Below are 17,561 nucleotides of genomic sequence, written 5' to 3'. Positions count from 1 at the left end.
GGCCCTCCCCGCTCCGCCCCCTCCCCGCCGGCGCCTGCCGCTCCCGGCGCTCGCAGCGCGGGCCTGGGGACTGGGGAGCCCGTCGCCCGGTCGCAGCATGGGGCGCTTCCGCGGGGGCCTGCGGTGCATCAAGTACCTGCTGCTCGGCTTCAACCTGCTCTTCTGGGTGAGACCAGCAGGCGGGAGGGCCGGGCAGGGCAGGGGGCCGGGAGGCGGGCGCCGGGCCGGGGTCCCCGGGGTGCTGACTGCGGCGTCCGAGTCGCGCTCCTGGGGAGGGCAGGGTGCTCAAACCCGGAGGGGAGGAGAAGGCAAACAAAGAGGGAGGGGAGGGATGGAGGGGAGAGGACGGGAAGACAGAAGGTTGATCAATGAGAAATCCTGAGAAGGGGAAAGACACCGTGTGGCTCTTCCCTGGAAGAAACCCCCACCTGCCTTGGCTTTTATCTACCAGCTGGTGACCCCAGGTGCAGGGACCCAGCCTCTCCTCACCTCCGGAGGGCTTCAGGCCCTGGCAGTCCCTGTTCCCCTCCAGCCTCCCGTGCACACACCCCCTTCTCTGCCTACCGGCTGGAACCAGGGCCTGGTCATGGTGTTGGGAGACAAACCCCTGCGCTGGGGCTGCCTGGGGTGGTGCTCCATTCGAATGTGTGGACACACCACCTGGCTGCGATGGATTTGTTTAGGAAATTGGAGATAGGGTTGAAAATTGTGGTGCGGGGGGTCGTCCTTCTTCTGGGCATCTGGGAAGGGTAGAGAGGAGGTGGTGGGTGCTCTTCTGGGAGCATGGAGGGGATTCTAAAGGGCAGCAGCATCTCTCCACAATCCCCAGCGCAGCCTCTGCTAAATACTAATTCTCCCAGAGATGATCTCATTCAACTTTTCAGGGTTGAATTCAACTGACAGCATTCCCAGGATTCATGGTTCACAGAGAGAGAGGATCTTGACCCTTGCCTCCTTTATTATTGAGACAAGGATAGAGCTAGACTAAACCTACATCCCGGGACACCCTGGCCCAGACCTAGAAGACTGAAAATTGTCTCTTCTGCACATTTCCTCTTGGGCTTTCCTAAGGAAATGTCAGCCAGTGTAACTGCTCAGCTAGACCCTGAGGGAAAATGTAGGTCTTGCTTTGGATGAAGAGATTTGAGAGCAGCCAGGGACCAGGTGCTTTGAAATGACTGCACTGGAGGAGATGGCTGTTCTATCTGCTCTGGTGGAAGTTGTCTTCCCATTATTGCAACTAATTAATTATTGAATGATGGGCTCCACTTTTGTCTGCCAACCCATTAGCCTAGATGCCTGGGTGGCTCCAGCAACTCCAAGCCCTTCAGCATCCTTCAGCTGTGGAAGGTGTGAAGGAGGTACCTCCCGGACCTCCCCTGAACTTGAAAGAGACACATGGCCTTTCTTCACCTGGGATTTACATCAGGCGTACTATAGGGAGGGACATGTCTGAAGACCATGTATGTTGTATTTTTTAGGATTCTGGTTTAATTTCAGAAGCTGTTAATGATAGATGTCATGATACAGTGACACCCTTGACTCTCATTGCTTATGAATTCAAAAGAAGTTTTAAACCCAAGGAGGAACTCTTAGTCTGGGTTCAGTGCTTATGTAGTGCCTGATACTGTACCAGCCTTTCCAGTGATAGTTGGAAGCATTCACTGAATGTTTCCAACGTGTCAGGGAGAGTGCTAAGCATATTGTATTCATTATGACACTTAATCCTCACAAGAGTCCTGATACACACATACTATTATTTTGTTGTTGTTGTTGTTTGTTTTCTTTTTGTCTGTCGTGGGTTTTTGTTTTGTTTTGTTTTTGGAATAGAGACGGGGTTTCACCATGTTGGTCAGGCTACCTTGAACTCCTAACCTTGTGATCTGCCCACCTCGGCCTCCCAAAGTGCTGGGATTACAGGCGTGAGCCACCGTGCCCGGCCTACACATACTATTGTTATCTCCATTTTTACAGATGAGGAAACAGAGGCTCAAATAGGTTAAGACACCTAATATCATGCAGCTAGTGAGTGGAAGGGGTGGCATTCAAACTCAGCCTACCTGCTCTTAAGCGCTGTGGTACATTCAATTAACCAGTGGTTCTCAAAAGTGGTTCCTGGGCCAGCAGCATCAGCATATCCTGGGAATTTGTCAAAAATACACATTCTCAGGCTGGGCGCAGTGGCTCATGCCTGTATTCCCAGCTGTTGGAGGCAAAGGCAGGCAGATCACCTGAGGTCAGGAGTTCAAGACCAGCCTTGGCCAACATGGTGAACCCTCATCTCTACTAAAATATAAAAATTAGCAGGGCATGGTGGTGGGCGCCTGTAATCCCAGCGACTTGGGAGGCTGAGGCAGGAGAGTCTCTTGAACCTGGGAGGGGGAGGTTGCAGTGAGCTGAGACAGTGCCACATTGCACTCCAGCCTGGGCAACGAGAGGGAAACTCCATCTCAAAAAACAAACAAAAAAACAACAAAAAATCATTCTCAGCTGATCCCAGACTTGCTGAATCAGAAACTCTGGGGGAAAGAGTTTTTAATTTAACAAGCCATTTAACAAGCCATGGCAATTCTGAACCATGCTCAAATTTGAGACCCACTAAACAATCATTAAACAAATAATAATTTGTCAATATAAATACAGTCCCCTAAGCTGCTCCTCTCGCTGAGGAAACAAGACCGGTGGATATCTGACAACACCAAAATAAGACAGTATGGAATCAAGTGACGAGTTTCACACACACTGTTAACCATAAACACAGTAAGGAGAGGAAGTAGAAGCAATGCAGTGTTTGAGTGCCTCCACGTGTTAGCCAGTGAAATTAGATCAGATCTTTTATACATATGATCTAAGTAAGGAGTTTAGAGAACCCATCACAGTCATGAGGAGGAGCCAGAAAAGCTCTCCTGAAGAAGGAGCTATTTAAGCTGAAGCTTGAAGGACTGGTAGAAAGGAGCTGGACAAGGGTGAGCACCCCCTCCACCAGCAGAGAAGCAGAGCAAGGGGGAGTGTGTGCCACCATCTGACTGTCAAAGCCATCAGGCTGGAGTGCAGAGATCCCAAGCAGGGCGTGCCTGCGCAAACAGGGTGTACTTGAACAAGTTATTCTTACTTCCAGGCTTGTTTTCTCATCTGTACGATTGGAGTAACCGAAATATTGGAAGGATTAAAGGGACAATGTAAAGTATGTGACTTCAGCTTCCTGTGAGCCTAGGACATAGCAAATGCTCGAAATTGTTAGTTATTATTTTGTTATCAAGTGCCTGGCACATAGGTAGCATTCAATAAATGTTAGTTCTCTTTCCCCTGATTCCTTTCATGTTGGGGAATAGTACCTAAGTTTGTTAAGTGACTTGCAATTTGTCTTCATTTGAGGATAACTACACATTCTCTTATCAATTTGTACTTGTGGATTTTCCCCACTAGAACTTAAAACACTCTGAGAGCAGAAATTTTGTTTTTTCTGTTTCGTTCGTAGTTGTATTCTCAGTGCTAGAAAAGTGCCCAGCATATAGACGGCATGCAGTGGGAAATGGAGAACTTCCTCTCCCCCCAGTTTCATGGGGATGGGGGCAGAGGCAGCAACCAGACCTAAGAGGCAACTGAAACAGGCACCTGATGACTTAGGAGAAGGTCACTGTGTGGGGGCAGAGTATCTAGATACCTGCCTTTACCACAACTGAGGGAACCTGATTCCAGAAAAGCCCCACTCTACTTTCTGAAGTTGTTTTTTCCTGGTTGGAGGGCTTTGTGGGAAGTCTGGGAAAGGGGTGGAGGATACTTTTCCTGGAAGGCCAGGTTTTAGCTGTGACTAAAGTATAACCTTAACACGTACCCTTAGAAGCTCACATGCCTGCCCCTTTGAGTTACAGAATTCCCTGGGTGACAGCACTTCCTTCCAGTCAGAACCTCAGCAGAGGTAAGCAGAGAGGCGGGCAGGGTCTGTTTGCTGATCTGCGGTTTAACAAATCAATTTGCAGCCTCCTCTGGCAGCTTGCTTTAAGTTTCCCTAGGCTGTGCTCCTGGCTGCATAAACATACAAGCAGACCCTGCCAGAGCCAGCACAGTACTCCCTGGCCCAGGGCCGCTGACTGTACTCACCACTGAATTTTTAAAAACAAAGTAAAGCCATTAACCCCCCTACATTAATTTCTCTTATCGTGGTTGACGTCTAACGTGAAGCCCCTCCCAACATCTGTCATGTCTAAATTCAGACACTGCGATCAGATAGCACGACATATTCCTGTGCCTTTTATTGAAATCACCTTTCTTTTTCTCCTGCGTTGCATAGCAATATAAATAAAACACTGCTCCCCCACCAAGCCGCATATGTTGGTTTAGAGGAAAACCTGGACGCTGTTTATTCCTTGGTTTGTTGTGGTATGCCGAGCGTTTTCCTATCATTGTGCCGCACTGGCTGCTCAGCGTTACCGACCCACAGGAAGTCCAGAGCTGCTCATTGTTGAAAAGCAGATGCCTTATATGGCAAGTCTGAAGTTGCCCTCCTTTCCTTTTCACCATTATTAATATAGCTTTGGGGGATGCCTAACAGGTGCTGTAAGAGAGACAGTGTCTTGCCGGCATGGGAGTCAAAGAAGTTTGACTCCCATGAATCTTGTAGAGGTCACCTCCCCCTCTTTCCCAAGCTTATTTGAAACAGTAACTTCAGAGCAATCACCTGTCAGAGAGATTGGTTTAGGAAAAAATACCTAAAGAAAGGAATCTTTGGAGACCAGCCCATCAGACAGATAGGAGTGTTCTCAGCCTCGCTGTAGGATAGTCTTTATTGCTGATTTTTGTGAAGGTGGGAAGGGAGCAATAGGAGCCAGTGTCGCCTAGTGTGGTCCTAGAGAGGGACCTAGCATTGCTGAAAGGAACAGGGATTCTGTGACAGGGGACAGTCTGAAGAAGCCACAGCTAAGGTCCCAGGGTTCCGGTAGACCTCGGACACACCTATGTAGTGCGGCAATTCAAATCCAGGAGTCCAAAACCTGGGCAGTAGGTACTGGCATCACACTACCTGACTTGATTCCTGCCTCACTGTTTACTACCTAGGGGACTTCGGGCAGGCTGTTTAACCTCTTTGAGCCTCCATTTTCTCATGTGTATAATGGGCATAATAAAGAAGTAATAGCGATCTGTGCACCCTGTGCAGATAAAATGAGTTAATATATGTAAGGTTTTATGTATGGTTCATGCATACAGTAAATATTCAATAACGTAAGATATTAATAGTAGTGGTTTTTAAATACTAGAAGTACAAATGGGAAAGTGGAAACCAGAATCCAAGAGGTTCATAAAGGTACGACAAAGCAGGCAGGTGTTTTATATCTAACCTAGCAAGCAAGGTGGCAGGAGTCTTGGAGTTTATCAAGGGGATGGAGTCAAAAGGAAAGATCACTTCCTCTGTAAATCCATGCTAAGTGCTGGGAATTCAAAGATGATTAAGACACAGCCCTTGATCTTGAGGCACTCGTGTCTTTAGCCTCCATCTTGCCTTTGATTGGAATTTATTCCCTGTTTCAGTCTTTGCTCCTTGAGGGCAGGGACTGTGTCCTTTTGGCATCCCCTCTCTCCCAATCTCTCAGCACCTAATAGAATTCAGCATGGCTCCAGCTAAGGGAGTTGTGTGCACTGACCCTGGAGCAGGATCTGTTTATTTCCCTCCCCACTTCTGTGCTACTAAGTGGAGGCCAAGGAAAGGCCATGAGAAAACCTTTGGTGATCAGTGCCTCTCAAACTTTAACATGCATGCAGATCACCTAGGGAGCTTGTTCAGCTCTAATCCGATTCAGTCGTCTGCAGTTCTAACAAGCCCCCAGGTGACGCCCCTGTTGGTGGTCTGGGAACATACTCTGAGAACCCCTGTTTTAGATGTAGCCTGAAGAGGTCAGAGATCACAGTGGCACTTGTTTCTGACTGAAGCAGGTGTGCCCTCCTTCTTGGTTTGCTCTCTTGGCTTGTTTTTGGCTTGACAGCTCTTTTAATTTCAGTTACCACTGTACCTTTATTCAGTCTCCTTTTACACTAACGCTTGATGCTTTCTAGAATTACCAGGAGGCCACCTGTCCATTGTTCGTTGCTTTTCACGGTGTTATTCTAGAACATCAGCTATGAAGTATCTTTAGGTCTCTAACCATGTGTGACAAAAGAGAACGTAACCTCTACCCCCCAACCTTGACAGTTAATATTGCTGAGCTGCTCTCCTAAAACAAGTGATGCTATACTGAGCACTGAAACAAATCATGTCATGGTTGCTAAGGAATTGAAGAGAGAACGCTGCCAGTAAGATGGAAATACCAGATGGGCTGGGAGCACGTCTTACAGATGAATTACCTTGGGTTGCCTTGGCCTGCCTTTTTCATCCTCCTTGAATTTGATTGGGAGCAAAAATAACAATGCTAATTAACACCCATATGATGTTTCAGTTTACAAAGTGCTTTCATCTGTGTTATCCCACCTGATAAATCATGACATCTCATGAAATAGTGTAATTATTCCCATTTTTTAGTTGTGAAAGCTGAAAGTCAGGCACAGCAGGTGGTATGTCCCAGGTCTTCCAACTTTAAACTCCATACTCTTTTCATGTTTCCATTTATTGGAACATGTGGAATATAAGGTATAAGAAATGCTACTGACTTGGAAAATGTGAAATCTGTGATCAAGGAGACTATATTCAGTGTCAGATTTAGTCTTGATGCATTCCAGAAACACGGGTACAAAGAGATACCTAAAATACTAAGGCATACGGGAGAAGAAGTAGGAGAGAGGTTGGGAAACTCCTGATCAGTTTCAGGCATAGGAAAAGTAAGATGGGAATTGAGAAAGGGTATGTATCAAGAGACAGTTTAAGAAATTAATTTCAGGAGCAAAAATTTGAAGAATAGTAAGCACTATATAAAGGTACACTATGTGCCAGCTGCTTCCCTAAGCACATCTGATTAACTCTTAATCCTCACAACAACCCCATGAAATAGTAGGAGTGACATATGAGGAAACAGAGGTCTGAAGAATCGAAGAGACTTGCCCAGGTCTCAGAGCTGGCCAGGGCCAGAGCTGTGTTTCTGTGTGTGTGTCCCCAGAGTCTATACTTGTAACCACTACAAGTCTACAGACTATCGGAGAGGAGCTTGTGAATTCTAGACCCGCACTGTCCAATGTGAAGACTACGCTACTGATCATATGTAGCTGTTTAATTAAAATTAAATGAAATGTGCATTTTGTTCTCAGTCCCATGTGCTACATTTCAGAGCTCCCATAGGTGCCTAGTGGCCACAGTGCTCGACAGCACAGACATAGGACATTTACATCATTGGAGAAAGTTCTACTGGACAGCCCTAGCCTAAATTTAGTTATTCTTTCACTCATAAATACATCTATTCATATTTTTCTCTGATGGGATCTTAAAAGCATTAAAGAGAGGAGACATTGTTTCTGCAAAAGGCCACTGACTTTCTAGCGTAGAAGATTCAAAAAACCGAAAGAAACTCCAGCTGTCGTGGCAAGAGGGAGTGTAGATCTAAAATAAAAATTAGTAAGAGGACGGCTGGAGCAGACCGCGTTATTGGAACCATGGGAGTGATGTTTCCTACCTTGGAGATTAAGCTTTCAGTTTGAAGTAACATTAGCAAGTCCACCAACAGAATAATGCAAAGTGCGGGGCACTCACTGTTCTCAGTGTGTAGCACGAGCTCGTTTAGCCTCTTTAGGACGCACTGTTATTACCTTCACTTTGCAGATAACGACGCTGGGGTTAGAGAGGTTGATGTTATAGGACCAGTGAGTGGCAGAGCCTGATTCAAACTCAGTTGCCCAGAACCCCCACTTTTATCCGATACAACTCCTCCGCACCTGTGTAGTGCATGCATGCATGTGTTTATTACCCTGAGGGCATCGTTATGCATTCTGAACACCCAGAAGAGATTAATTTCTAGAAGAGCAGTTGGCATATATTCCACAATGTATACCAGGCTCTGTCCTCCCCATCCTAATGGTGATTGGGAAAGAATTCGCTTATTAATGGGATGTCACAGCCCCCCAGCAAGGCTAAGCAGGGCCAGGGATGCACTGGAAGTTGCTGTCATTCATCCAGGAAGCCGACTTTGTCTCCCTGCTCACACCAGAGTCTGTCTAGTCCTCTGTGAACGGACCAGTACTGCACCTTCCTGACCTCAAACAGGTCCTGGTAAAATGGCTTTTAAGGAAAATCTTGGGCCAGGCGCGGTGTCTCACGCCTGTAATCCCAGCACTTTGGGAGGCCGAGGCGGGTGGATCACGAGATCAAGAGATTGAGACCATCCTGGTCAACATGGTGAAACCCTGTCTCTACTAAAAATACAAAAAATTAGCTGGCATAGTGGTGTGTGCCTGTAATCCCAGCTACTCAGGAGGCTGAGGCAGAATTGCCTGAACCCAGAAGGCGGAGGTTGTGGTGAGCCATGATCACGCCATTGCCCTCCAGCCTGGGGAACAAGAGCGAAACTCCATCTCAAAAAAAAAAAAAAAAAAATCTCTATAGAGCACCAAGCTAGACTTTCACGATTTCGGCTAGATTCCACCCTTGCTAACTTACTAAACAAATTGTTTTGGCTTTTGTAATCTAGCCTTAGTTCTACTTGAAATGTTTTTTTAAGCATTGTCATTCTGTACCTACTAAAACTGGAAGAAGATCATTGCTTATTGATCAATAATTAAGAATTCTGTTTATGTGCTCCAAAGCAGTTTTCCCAACCACTTCTAAGAATATTAGGCTATAAAATAAATATTGTTTAATGTGTTGTCTTTGCTTATGTAAAGCTCTATATAGATGAGGTGTCACCATAGTCATTGTGACACCCAAGATAAATGATTATATATGCAGAGAGCAGGCCTAGGAGGAGAGCCAGCTGGGTGCTCCAGGGAGGAAGTCCAGAGAACCTAGAAAATACCATTTTTGTCCTCGCTGGGCTTATCCCCTTGGTGAGGTAAGTCAGGTAGACGTTGAGTTCAATTCACTTCTGTGATGTGGTAGATTGGATTTAGTTCTATACATATTTGATCATCATTTGAGAAAGCCATCTGCTCCCTGGAATCATTAGCCAGTAGTCTATGACATTCATTTTGCTGTATAAAGAAAACTACACAGGCTGGGCATGGTGGCTCACACCTATAATCCCAGCACTTTGGGAGGCTGAGGCAGGAGGATCACTTGAGCCCAGGAGTTCAAGACCAATCTGGGCAACATAGGGAGGCCCATCTCTACAAAAAATAGAAAAAAATAGCTGGATATGGTTGCATATACCCATAGGAGGAGGAGGAGGTGGGAGGATCGCTTGAGCCTGGGAGGTCAAGACTGCAGTGAGCTGTGATCAGGCCCCTGAACTTCAGCCTCAGCAACAGAGTGAGACCCTGTCTCAAAAAAATAAAAAGAAAGAAAACTACATAGCCATCGTCTTTGTCCTAATTCTTGCTCTTCCCTACTCTCCTTCTCCTTCCCCCATATTTTTAAGACAAAAGGCATTATGTATAATCACTGAATAAACAACACACTTTCCACTGTCTATATATAAATTGTCTGCCCTATCATTCGCAGCAAGCTTTTCATCCCAGGTTAGTTTCCTTCCCCTGAGCTTGTATTTCTCTAGCACTCTAAATTGCCCCCCAGCAATGTTGGTTGACCCATGCGAGTTAACTTTATAACTATTTAAACAAACCGAAGATGCACTGGCACAAATGTGTAGCCCGGTTTCTTTCCAGAGATGAATGGAATCATCCTGATTTTACTGTGGCCTGAGTTGCCGCACCCTTCCATCACTGCAGTGAATTAAGCATTGGTTGATTGTAAAATGTACTCTTACCTGAAGGAAGTCTCTCTTAGTGTGAGCTTTTTCTTAGGAAATTGCATGAGGAAAATAATGGGGAGATCAGAAACACGGGCTTCTAAAGGAGCTGCCATGCATTTCCAAACTAACACAGCCTTCTCATCGTCACATGCTGCCACAGTCCTGCCTGCCAGTTCCCACTTACCTGGTCCTGATGAAGGCCAGGGTATCAAGGTCCCTCGGAGACTATTTGACATGGATGTCGTAGGTGTTCAGTTCTTGTATTATTTTTCTGTTAAAACTCTTGATTTTGAAGAAGTGCCATCTGAATCCTTGCCTTGCTTTCACTGCATAGTGGAATAAAAATCTTGGGAGCCGGCTTTCCTCTTTGAGAAAACTCAGATCATCTTGCAGAGCAAATGTGCTTCTGACTTTTGCCTGCTAAAAGGCTAAGACTCCATCACCCTTATGGTATCATAATGGGGTTTACAATCAGATCAAGAATCTTAAGTGCTCATTATATGATTCCAACGGGGATGAGAATTGCCACCAAGAGCAAGTCTTAGCTTAAAAGCATTTAATGAAAATTCTAGGGTTGAAGCATCATTTCCAATTTTGTGACTTCATCCCAAAGAAGAGAACTGCAAATGAGTTGGTATTCACCCTGGAGAAGCAAGAATACAAAATGGATTTTGTTCATTCTTTGATTTGAGTGCAGCATGCACGTGTGTGGGAGGGGAGGCGCTATAATTGTATTTGGTTCATATGCCCCCAACAGTGGAAGGCATGTAAACATTGCGTAGATTTCTTCTTTGTGTGCGTGGATGGTGCACAGCACACATTCCTGCAGGCTTAGGAAAACACAGAACTGATACTACACGCTCTAGTTTTGTTTTCTGTTTCTGGGGCAAGTGTTTTGCTGAGCATATTCAACAGTGTGTTCACACAGTGCCTTCCAAGGTATTTGCAGTGTCTCCCAGGTGAAGATGAGTTTGAAAATAACACTTTGTGAAGTATTCCCTTGGAGATTTGTGAAGGAGGTTGTTCGCAATTGCTCCTGTCAGCCTGTCTTAATCAGCTCGAACTGACATTTAAAAAACACAGATCAGGGTAGCTGAAGCAGAAATTCATTTTTCACAGTTGTGGAGACTGGAAGTCAGAGGTTAGGTTGGGTTCTGGCGAGGACTCCCTAGTGAGGGCTTGTGGACAGCTACCTTCTTGCTGTGTCCTCACATGGTGGAGACAGAGAGCAAGCTCTCTGGTGTCTCTTCTTATAAGGGCACTAGTCCCATCATGATGGTTCTACCCTCTGTTTAAATGACCTCATTTAAACCTAATTACCTCCCAAAGCCCCATCCCCAAATATCCTCACACTGAGGGTTAGTGCTTCAACCTGTGAATTTTGCAGGGTGGGGGATACAGTTCAGTCCATAGCATAGCCTAAATGGTACCTTTGTGAAGGTCCTCCGTTCACTCATTTAACTAATGTCTGTTGGGAGCTCACTCTGCAGAGCAGAGAGGATTATGTTTGGGGAGCAACGACATAGACCCCGTCCCCGCCCTCACAGAGCTACGCCTTCATTTGCAAAATACAGACATATTTAAATAGAAAAGGTTATGTGAGATATAAAGGAAGGTACCTATTTAGGCCGTCGTAGGCTTCCCTGAGGAGCTGATTAGAGCTGAGAGCTGTGAATGGGTATCAGCTAGTGGGAGGGGGAGGCGGGAACAGCAAGAAGAGAGACTCCACAGGGGCGGGAAGGACCTGAAACTGTAGCTGGAGCATCTGAGGGTCAGGAGCTGTGGTTCCCACTTAGGTATAAGTGCACATGCTGTCTAGAACTTCCCTAAACGATGCTTTTTACCCCAAAAAGGGGCTTTCTGCTGGATTTAGTCTCTAGAAAGTGGATAGCAGACATTTGCTCTTGGTGATCCGGTTGACTAACCTCCGGGAAAGGGAGGACAGTTGGCAAACCCGGGGAGTCCAGCCTGGGGAATGGTCGTTGCACTCCTGCATCTCAGCACCACCCCACTCCCACCGCAGTGCCTCCCTAGGAACCATGTTTGCAATTGGTGAAATCTGTCCTTTTATAAAATGAAAAAATATGTCCTCAAGGTAGGACATTTCATCAGCCATCCCAGGAAAATGAAAGTAAATACAGGAAAACAAAATTGAAATCTATTAGCAAGCTCTGCTTCATGCGCAATGACTTGCTTTTGGCAGAGAGCCAGTCTGAAAGGAAACTTTGTCCATCCACTTTGCTTTAAATGCTTCCTAATCATGTTTTCAGTCAGTCTTCTGTTTCTTTAGTTTTAGAACACACAGTTTTCTCTAAAGACATATGCTTACAGTTTGCATTGCATGTCCTCCAAACTCTCTGGAATATGGTTAGCTACTGAAATAACTTGCCCATGACAATACATACTATAACCGTATCTAGTGATCCCCTTTTAATGACTCGGAATTATTGTCACTATCTGTTCCTTTTCCTGCATTCTTATCTCTTTTTTAAACTATTTTCTCCTCCTCTTTTTAATAATTGACACACTCCTGTCTTTAAATACTATTTTATCACTTTCTCTGAGTACTTGACATACAACTGATCCTTAGACGGAATGATGAGGATGGGTGCAGTGGCTCATGCCTGTGATCCTAGGACTTTGAGAGGCTGAGGTGAGCGGGTCACTTGAGTCCAGGAGTTTGAGACTGGCCTAGGCAGCATGGTAAAACGCCATCTCTACAAAAAATTCAAAAACTAGCCGGCGTGGTGGTGCATGCCTATAGGTGGAGGATCGCTAAAGCCCAGGAGGTTGAGGCTGCAGTGAGCTGTGATGGCACCACTGCACTCCAGCCTGGGCGACAGAGTAAGACCTTGTCAAAAAAAAAAAAAAAAAGAGTGAGGGAGGACACAAAGAATGGTGCTCTCTGGCATCTTCTCACATGCATGCTGGTGGGCTGCTTCTGGACTGAATTCCCACCTGCAGGGCTGGATTCCCTGCTGGGCCACCCAGGGGGGATTAGCATCTCTTTGAGCCCCAGGAATAGGACTCTGCCTTGTAATAAATGCTTAATAAGTGTATTTTAAAGGATTAACATCAAAGTCCAACTTGTGCTTCTGCATGAAAAAGTCCATTTCTGGAAAAACAACGTTTCTAGTTTTAATTGTTCCAAAGGCACTGGGGTTGGCACCGGTCTTGGAAGCAGGGCAGCCCTCAGCAAAGTGCTTCAATGGGTATAGTGACTTCATAGTTCTCAAAGCTCTCCACGTCCCCTCCCCTGGTGTCCTCTCTCTGGTCCTCAGTCACTCAGGCCTTTTTCTTTGGCTCCTTGCTATGTCTGACATCCAGGTAACATTCGTGCTCCTGATGGTTTCCATCAAAATGTGGGCATCTGTCCCTGCTCCCCTCAGGCAGGCCTTGCTATGGGCTTTCCATGACAGTAGGAAGCAAAGTAGAAGCCGAATCACGGTCTGCCCCACACCCTCTCAAGTCCCAGCCTCTGACCTCCGCCAGACCCTCCTTAACAAACACAGCATCGAGGTAAGGAAATGAACCTCTGTGCTACCATTTCTGCCTGGAGTTCTCCTCCACTGCCAGTCCTCCCTTGCCCCGTGACTTCTAACTCATTCTTCAAGATGTAAATCAAAATTTAATGACTCCTCCTGCATGCCAGTGGCTGCAGTTTGCTCCAGTCCCTTGGCACTGTGCACACTGTTCCTCTGCAGCACACTTCCTGCATTGTATTGCACTTAGTACTTTATGTGATTATCCACCACGTTACACTGGGAGCCATGCCTTTTTCATCATCGTTTCCCTGACGCAGAGCACAGGACCTGGCCTGCACCATAGTTTATTCTTAATAAACATGCAAGGAAGAAAGACAGGGAAGGGAGATGTGGCTGTGGGCAGAAGAAGGCAAGGTTAAAAAAAAAATGGCAGCTTCTCATTTCTCATTTGTTTTAACATTGGCTGAGATGCAATGTCAATGTCATGTCTGAATGCAAAAGAGTGGTTGAGATTAAAAGAAGAGCGAATGTGGACATGAGGCAGTTTTGGGTTCATTGGATTAAAATTTAGGATTAGAAAGGCTTGAAGACTTCCTTCAGGTCATTGGGGATACCATTTCCTCCAGCTCTGTGGATCACAGGAGTGTTGAGAACTCAGTGATACTGACTTACTCACCGTGTTCCTGGCTGGACTCGAACTGGTGTGAACTTTTTTCAAGCAATTTCTAGTGTATGATAGACCAACCAAAGCCCAGTGAACACAGAGCATTCTAGCATTCCATGAATCTTACGGAAATGGTGAGTTAAAAAGGACTAAAGGGCTGTGTGGTCCTTGCCGAAGCCACTTTCCAAAGCAGTGATCACCCCGAGTCTCATCACAAGCAACATCAGCCCTGGCCGTGCCCTCACCCTCAGAGTCCTTGACACAGCCGGCAGCAGCCTGCTGGGAGGATTTCCTTCCACACAGTGATGACATTCAGCTAAGCCACAGTTTCCCTGACCCGGGTGGAAACCCGTGTGGTTTGGGGTTGGTGGAATGGATGAGCAAGCGCAGATTTTTTCCCATTGCCGGAGGGCTTTAAATTGCAACCTCTCTTTTAATTTTCCATCATGCACCAAACACATCTGTGCCAGAACTGGACAAATGCATTCTGTCTGGGAGGATAATCCCAGACAGCTATAAATTAGAGTTTGTGTTCAGAGATTCCAAAAATGTGACCTCGCGGTAGGGTGTCCCTGGGACCAGTCACCTCCTCCACAGTCTGCTCGGTGGCTGCTGGCTTTGGCCTGATGCCTCTGTCAATAGATTTTGCCTTGTATTTGGAAACTCTGTCTTTCCGTCAAGTCGCCACAGAGACGAGGGCGAGCAGTTTGCCTGAGAGGCTTTGCTGCGCAGAATTGTCCCAGGCAGGCTCCCAGTGCTCTTAGGAGGACTCTAGGTGCTTGACCAAGGGCATTGCTCCCTTTCCTGCACAAGAACAGCAAGGACCTCAAAGCTAGTGTCCTCCCAAGTTAAAGCATGGCCCAAGAAGTCTTTCCCCACGTTTTCTGGATTGAACATAGAAACTACCGTGTAACACTTTAAAAATATATCTTTAAAGTTACCAGAGAAATACATGCTTAATGCAGAGGACTTAGAAAATATACTGAGAAGGAAAAAAGTCACCTGGAATCCTGCCTTTCATAGATATTGTTAAAGTTTTAGCAAGACTCTTTTCAGTATGTTTCCATGCTGTGCCACCCTTTTTTAAATGCAGAGGTCTTTCAAAAGCTGATTGATCCCAATTTCTTCAGTTGCCCTCATTATGCAACTAGTGCTTTCCCCTGAGTACTGGAAACTCTTAGTTATTCCACAAGGGAGAGTCCAGCTGGTAGAACTCTGCCCCTCTGACTCCTCCTCCTCACAAGTCACACCACTTTTCTGAAGAAGCTGACCACAAAGGGGATGAGTCTTGGGGGATAGAAGGGGAAGAGGGATAAAGTCTTCGTAGAAATCTAGCCGGATCATCTGGAAGGGTAGTGCTGGCACTACCTTCTTATAAGCCGCCCAGCAAGATAGACGTCTCCTATGTAAAAAGGACTGTGTTGTCTCTGGTGCTGTTTTTCCTTTTCAGACCTCGGCTTCTCTGATTTCCATCCTCTACGCTCCTGTTCTCAGCATCTGTGTGTGTGCTCGGCTCTGTTTGGGAAGGGGGAGCCTCTCAACTGTTCATTTAGTGGTAGGCTTGGGCAGCCCAACAGCAACTGGATGGGCCAGCAGAATTAGGAGGCTATTTTTATACCTCTACTTACTTTCCCATGGTGCCCTGAGCCCAGAAGGTGCCCAGAAAATATCTGTTGATGGATTGATACAGTGAAATTCAAGAGTGGTGTTTATGGAGGGAGAACACCATGGCTAGAGCCTACTGGCATGCAGCAGTGACAGTCCTGAGATGGCAGAAAGGGCTTCCAACTTCCATGCCGAGCCTCACAAAAGCCTTCAGAGTAGGGAAGGAGAGGAAGCTGGGTGATGACTCTACCAGCTGCCAGCCTGCCCAGCCAGTGCCTGCGCCAGCCACTCAGCCTCTCTGTGAACCACACAACACACAGACCATGCTTTTTCAGAAAATTATTTTTTCCTTTCTCACTTTCCATGGAAACTCAAAATAGCAACCAAAAAAAAAAGACTGGGCTATCTCCCTACCAGCAACACCTTCCCCATTCAGAGCAGTGGCCATAGAGGAAGGGGGGAGAGGGTTACAGATGCCCTTAAAACAACTTTCTATTTGGGGACTGCACTCATGAGGTGTGGGTGGGTTCTGAGGTTGAGGTTGCCATATTTTCTTCCCATTTAGAAAAGTGGGTTTCCCCCAGGTCTCGGAGTTCATCTTACTCTTGGTGACCTGGTGGCTAAGGTGTAGTCGCCTCTCGTGGTGTGGGTGAGGAGATCCGATGTGCCCAGCAAGGAACAGAAAGGCAGGGGGCAGATGCCTTCCAGAGGGAGTGTTATTGGAACATTGCTTTTGAGACACCTCCCTGGCTGTGCTGTGTGTGCCCCATAACCACAGGATAGCCTGGCATCATGGAAAAACGCTGATCTCAGAAATACCCAGTCCAATGTCACATCAAGGGTCTGAAGGCCTTCGTGCACATTACTTCACCTCTCTGAGCCTCCATTTTCTCCCCTATAAAACGGGAAGGTTGGCTTAGGTGATTTCTAAAGGTATGACCTGTCAGCATCCTGTGCCTCAAGCCTGCTCTTGGATCTGTGCATGCTCTCCCCTTCCACTGTCAACACAGTTTCGTTTGCCTTCCAGCTGGCTGGATCAGCCGTCATTGCTTTTGGACTATGGTTTCGGTTCGGAGGTGCCGTAAAGGAGTTATCGTCAGAGGACAAGTCCCCAGAGTATTTCTATGTGGGTGAGTGACTCCAGCTTCCCTAAGCTTCTGCTTGGAATAGATGGGGCTGTGCAGAGGCTTAGGGCAGAAGCTGCACTTGAACTTTGGTGGGAGGGGGAGGGAAGAGGGGCAGGGAAGGAGCCCCTGTGCACTGGTCTAGCCCTCCGGGATACATGCTGGAAACAGGTAGGGTGCTGTTGTGACCCCTTCCCCTTGACCTCACACAGTCTACCCCTTCACTCTCCAAAATCAAGAGAGGCTGGGCCAGTAAGAGCAGCCTGTTGTGCTTCTTTTCAAGAAAAGAAGTCTCAAGGAAATGCAGCTAAAATGCACTTCAAATAATGAGAAAGCTCCCTATTGCCTCAGAAGTAAAGTGGGTACACCACAAGTGTGTCATTCCCTAGCCCATTTGGGGTGACACAGGACCCCTGCGGGATTTTATTTGGTGCTCTTCTATTTTAAATTGTATAGGTAAAAACATAACTCAAAGTAAAGGTTTGAAGGTGCTAATCTCAGTCTCCCCATGACTAGGGACTGCAGAGAGGAGGGGAGATGAGAGAAGAAGGAGGGAAGGGAGGGATGGAGGAAGAAGAGATGAGAGGGCTGCCCTGGGAAGAGGCTCCAGTGGGAAGAGGCAGTAGCTCTGCCCCTGCAACAGTAGGAAGGGGTGAGGAGTGTGGAGTAGGGTGCACCCCTAAGGCTGTGCTCTTAGTAGGGGCTGAGCATTGTTGCCCTGGGATTAGTTGACCTACTTCTAGCAACTCCTGTGGCCTTTTCTCATTCTCCAGCTAAGTGGACTAGGACTCTAGATTTCAAAAAACCCCGACATGACGGGCTGTTTTAGATCTTCACCAGCCGTAGAGTAAGCCTCAGTTGC

At 46.7% G+C, this 17,561-nt stretch overlaps 1 protein-coding gene across 2 annotated transcripts in view; it reads left to right on the top strand.

Annotated features, from left to right (window-relative positions):
- Nucleotides 1-26: 26 nt before the first annotated feature.
- Nucleotides 27-17,561, top strand: part of TSPAN2 (tetraspanin 2) — a 44,631-nt gene continuing 27,096 nt past the window's right edge. For both annotated transcript variants that reach the window (XM_035252550.3, XM_002751270.7), the window contains exons 1-2: nucleotides 27-166; nucleotides 16,603-16,705. In XM_035252550.3, the coding sequence (XP_035108441.3) occupies nucleotides 98-166; nucleotides 16,603-16,705 (172 nt within the window). In that variant the 5' untranslated portion in view covers nucleotides 27-97. The remainder of the gene's footprint in view (nucleotides 167-16,602; nucleotides 16,706-17,561) is intronic.

This window comes from Callithrix jacchus, chromosome 7, assembly GCF_049354715.1.
Source record: "Callithrix jacchus isolate 240 chromosome 7, calJac240_pri, whole genome shotgun sequence".
Taxonomy (NCBI): domain Eukaryota; kingdom Metazoa; phylum Chordata; class Mammalia; order Primates; family Cebidae; genus Callithrix; species Callithrix jacchus.
This window is presented reverse-complemented; position numbering and strand designations above follow the sequence as displayed.